The following is a 5472-nucleotide window of genomic DNA, read 5'->3' on the forward strand; positions in this document are numbered from 1 at the left end:
CAAGAAGTGATAAATCTCCTGGAAAAGATGAATGGCACCGTCCGACAGTCAGTCAGTCAAGAGGACTTACAGGGGATCCATGTTGGATAAGACCTGCACACCTCCAACTATTCTCCTTCTGAATCCTGTGCTTTCAGAGGTTGTTTAATATCCCAAATGCATATGTGGCAGTTCCACCTGGCGCACGCCACCCGAGTGGCGTTTTCAGGGCCCTCCGACACAGAGACACGGGCAGAGATGTTGCAGACACACAAGTTTATTGTAGAGAGTGGACAAACGGAACAAGCCGGGAGCAGGTGGACACATATCATGACAGAGGCTTTTTATTTTTATGTTATTTTTCATATCAAAATTAGAAGAACATAAAATCAAGGGTTAGTATTTGATCATATTGTGTTGCAATGTGCATTACTTATCTGTGTAACAATTAAAATACATTATTTATTAAGTATTTTCTTGTGAAGCAAATTTACAAAATTTTAAAATGGTACTTTTTTCATTGTTCATCAGGTATACTTCTCATCGAAAAATAAATGATGTCGCAATCTCTTCTTTTAAATATCATCTTTTTGAGGATCGCCCCAATTTAAAAACAAAACAGTCAACACAATTTTGTACAGCGCAAGTTCCCTTTTGTGAATGACTGTTTGCACTCTACTGCCTGGGACAGCAGGGATGCAAAGTGCATTGTTTTTCCATCATCACAATATGAAACACACATTGCAAAAGCACTGACTTCCACGCATAGCGTACAAACCTCATGAACCAATCAAAAGGCTCTGTTTGACCATGTGATGTAAACTAAAGCGAAATACAAGAGATGTATAGAGGACGCATGACAAACAAACAAGACGAATTGTTCTGATAACGATTTTAAAACATCTCTCTCCATAGTGTTTCAACGATTTTGTTTCTTGCCATATTAAATAGAGCGGTGTATTTTCCATGAATAAAGAGCTTGTAGAGGTTTTGTTCAGCCATTGACTGAGGTTATTGGTCATCTTCTGGTAGAGAAAGCTTATTAAAAAACATTAATATTCATACATATTGGTGTATGTTGAATATTAATGTTTTTTAATAAGATTTATGTTTCTCTATTTTATTAGTTTAAAATATGGCTGGAGAACAAAACTTATTAAAATCACGGCATGATAAATCATGCAGCAAAAGAAACTCAATGACTGGCCAGCATAAACATCCCTTGATTTGATTTACTACCATTTCCCCAGTAAGCACTAGACGCTATTTAGAATGGAAGCTGAAAGTTGAGACTGTAGAAGACTAACAGTCATTCACCCTGAGAATCAGCCAAACGACCAAGACATCAAGAACAGTGGAATATAATCTGAAATATAACAGTAAAAATATGTTTAAATGGCAGCTACTCTGGCTGTCGGAGCAGGTTGGCTGGCGGATGTAGGTCTAATTAGCGGGGATTTACCAAGCACACATTAGGCCCTCACCAAGGTCCCTGGCTTACTTGGGTCTAACAGAATGAATTTAAAAAACACTTAGGTTTCCTCTCACACGGCAGCATTAGGGAGCAGTCGGCAATCGGAGGCGGTGTTAAACTAATCAATACCCCAAACTTCTACAATTCCTCAGGTTAAGTCTTTGAAGCCACAGTCAACGGTATCGTAGATGCCGTTCCAACTTTTCTCCTTTGTAGATGAGAAAGCCTGGAATTAGGTTATAATACACCTACAGACGTCTGAAGTCAGCCAGATTTCAAGGCCTTTTGCAGGACACCTGGTAGTCAAATAAAACATGCAGCCTATCATTATAGTAAAAATGTATTAGGGCCACAGTTTCAACTTTTCTCCAGGTACAACGGTTTTAAGCTGCTGCCCTGATATGTCATCACAATATGCACAAATCGCACATTGCATATTTTTCCATATTTTGCAGCCCCGTGGTACAGTAATTCCAAAGTACTAGGAGACTATGCTGTAGCCGCTGATTTCTGACCACAGGTAATTTACATTTCTCCACCAAACATTAACCCCTACCTTGTAAATGCTTGTTAATTCCAGTCCCTATTACTAAGTTCTTTCAATAAATTGCCCTTTTTGTAAAATAAATACTGGATATCACTGATTCAATACTAGTTAAGGATCACCGACATGGTGCCTATGTAGGTGATTCTGGTATTTACTGTGCAGTAAAATACATGAATAATTGAAGTTAGCTATTGGCCTCCACCGCCTCATCAGCCCCAAGCTACGACTGCAAGCTGACCCTAAGTTCTTCGAGAATTTCCATTCCACTGCTCCAGGCGACCACCCGGGCCCTCAAGGCATGGGGGTCCGCCCCACTGTGCCCCGCCTGGCTCAGCAGCTTCTCCAGCGCAAAGCCCCGTCTGGGCATCACCACGTCCCCGCCTCTAAGGCACGAGGTCGGGCAGAAGTCGTTGCCGCCGTCCCCGACGTAAAAGACGCTGCGGTACTGGACACCGCCCTGGGACCGCTCCGACAGGTAGACCTCCAGGACCCTCCTCTTGCACAGGTTGACGGGGCAGCGGGTGCAGTCGTGCGAGTGGTGGCACCGCACCTCCAGGAAGCCACGCTGGTTGAACTGGGCCGGGTTGGTGAACACCCGGTCGATGGCCGCCTGGAGCCCGGCGGCACACAGGATCCAGTCTATGAACACGGTGTTGGAGTCGGAGATGACGATGCAGTCCACGGTGCTCTTGTTCTCCGATATGAACGTCAACAAGTCTCTCATTCCTTCCGTGAAGGGGATAGTCTCCATCACCCCGCGGACTCCGTCTGGACTCACCTTCTGGTCCCCTGGATGGAGAGTCCGCCGGGAGTGTGAACAAATGGAGGGATGTCATCAGCTCAGAGAACTAAACTCTGGATGTGTGAAGTTCTGTTCTAATAATAATAATAATGATAAATACAGCTGCAGGCAGCAATACCCGGGTCCAGTTTAGTCATGTTAGATACGTATTACAGGTTTCCGAGGTTCGTTCGGAGCTGACCGAGGGACTCTCTCCGACCGCGGATTCTTTCTTTTTTTCGCTCTCCTTTTGCAGCGATGGGAGCTGTGCAGGGCCTGGGGTTGGGAGGAGGGGGAGTTTCAGTTTAAATTGGCGTTTGTGTTACATGGTTTTTTTCCTCTGCTCTGTAACATTGGCTGTTCTTGTCACATGTCTGAAGCAGTTTCGGTTCGAACAAATCGGTGCTGATCAACGTGTCCGGGAGATTTCAATTTCACAGATAAATGGAAGTGATTCAGCTCGAATATCAACTGTGTTTATTGTTCTTAAAAACATTTGATAGGCCGGTTATAAAAAGAATGAAATTGTGAAGGAATGTAGATTTATAATCTATTTTATCGAACATTCAGAATAAAATAAGTCCCGTCAGTTACGCGGTTCTAAAAATAAATAAATAAATAAATATTACGAATATTACTACTTGTGCAGCCGCTTTAATTAACGTTTCACTGAAATAACAAGTTTGTAGCTTCTGCCGTTGTTCTGTTCCAGATCATTTTAGCCCAAAAATTCTGAGCAAAATAATCGAACAATAACAATAGATTACTATAATTATGGGTCCAGCCCGGTATAGTACCTTTCATACACAACATGTAACTCAATGTGCTTTACATTAAAAGAAGGCCATCAGTTAGTGACAATAAAAGCTAAGAGCATTTACAAAGTAGAAAAAAAAACAATTAAAAGAATAAAATAAATTAAAAACAGGTTAAGAATAAGCGTTCCCCCGCTAAATATTTTCTTATTTCAATGGAGTTTTGGATTTTACTATCATGACACCCAAAATGCACAAAATAAAATTAACTCACGTGCTACATTTCTTACCTGCATTGTCTTTCTTCGTAAATACTATTTCTAAATCTTGGGATTAAACGTTTCTGAAAATCAATATCTACTAATAAAAAAATGTTTTATAGCATGGCTGGAAGTTGTGTTTTGTATAAATGTGCACAATATTGAAAAACAGACATGAAATCAGTAGCATCAATTAATACATATCATACCATACAGGAACTAAATAAACAAGCGATGGTTTGATCTTGTACACATGCCAATTGTGTTGCCCTGGTATGAAAGGCACTTTATAAATAGTGTGACTTGACTTGAACACCATTTATTGATACGGATTTTGGGACTAGGGAGCCCTCCTTAGATTAGAATTAACGGCTGCAATGACAGCTTCTGCCAGTAGAGGTCAGTGTTGAGTCAGCAGTTCAACTGTCAATACTAGGTCTGCGTCTCACAGTTTTTATTCCATAATCGATTAATATATTGAGCACTTTTTCCATTTATATGATTGATAGATGGAATTAACATTAATATTATTATGGTAAAAGAAAGTAATAAGGGACACATTGATGTTTAATACTCATCAGAGGTTATCTGATTCCAAGTTGGTATCTTAAAATTGTTAATATGTTTACACAAGCTGAACCCGAACAGTAGCCTAGTAACAGAGGTGAGTTTCAGACCCATTTTAGTGTTTTTCTTTTGAGTTATCAATTATTTGATATATATATATATATATATATATATATATATAAATATATATATATATATATATATATATATATATATATATATATATATATATATATTTTTTTTTTTTTTTTTTTTTTTTTTTTTACCTCTTTTCAAAAATGAGGCTCAGAGTGACAATAAATGAAAGCAAAGCAATACGGAAGGCCTCTCCAAAAGGCCAAGGTCAGAATTTCTTCATTTTTTAGATGTTAATTTGTGTATTTTATGTTAAGTCTTAATGTAATGTTTTAAACTAATCCGCTGATGTTCATCTCGCTCGGCTGCCTAAACTCTTGTCTTCTCCAAAATGTTACCAAATCGTTCTTCCATGAATGGTACCGGTGTAACTCCATTTTCATTATGAGACATTATGTTAAACACACACACACACACACACACACACACACACACACACACACACACACACACACACACACACACACACACACACACACACACACCATTCAATTATAATCTATTAAATCTTATGTCCTGCTCCACCAAGTGTTTAATTTTAGGCATTTCATTTCACTTTATGAAACCAGATTGACTAATATTTTCAGAGACCCCAGCTAAACTGCACTTGATTCATCTCCATCTATCCCAATTGCACACACACATCATGAGAATACATAAGAATTACTTGAGGATCAAGTAAAGTCATTGAAGAAGTAATCCAAGACCAATCATTTAACATAAATGATTTGCAGAGGAACAACACTGAATAAGGCAATAATTCGCTGTGGAACAATCTGGATCCTTCATGGTCTAAATTGACCCCAAATCTGAAAATCATAATAATATTTACCTTTTTTCACTGAGTGCATTTTGCTTGTTTGTTTATATCTGTTTTTATATGTATTTAATTATTTGATTATTCTACTGTGGAAATGCTTTTTGCTTGACGGTCTTCTTTTAATGTAAAGCACTTTAAGTTGCATGCAGTGTAT

General features: G+C 38.9%; 1 protein-coding gene across 1 annotated transcript in view; it reads right to left on the bottom strand.

Moving 5' to 3' along the window:
• Window positions 1–325: 325 nt before the first annotated feature.
• phospho2 (phosphatase, orphan 2) overlaps window positions 326–5472 on the bottom strand; it is a 6427-nt gene continuing 1280 nt past the window's right edge. Inside the window, exon 3 of the mRNA XM_079998360.1 lies at window positions 326–2789. Coding sequence (XP_079854486.1) covers window positions 2221–2789 — 569 coding nt within the window. The 3' untranslated portion in view covers window positions 326–2220. The remainder of the gene's footprint in view (window positions 2790–5472) is intronic.

The sequence above is a fragment of the Zeus faber genome (assembly GCF_960531495.2).
Source record: "Zeus faber genome assembly, chromosome: 3".
Lineage (NCBI taxonomy): Eukaryota > Metazoa > Chordata > Actinopteri > Zeiformes > Zeidae > Zeus > Zeus faber.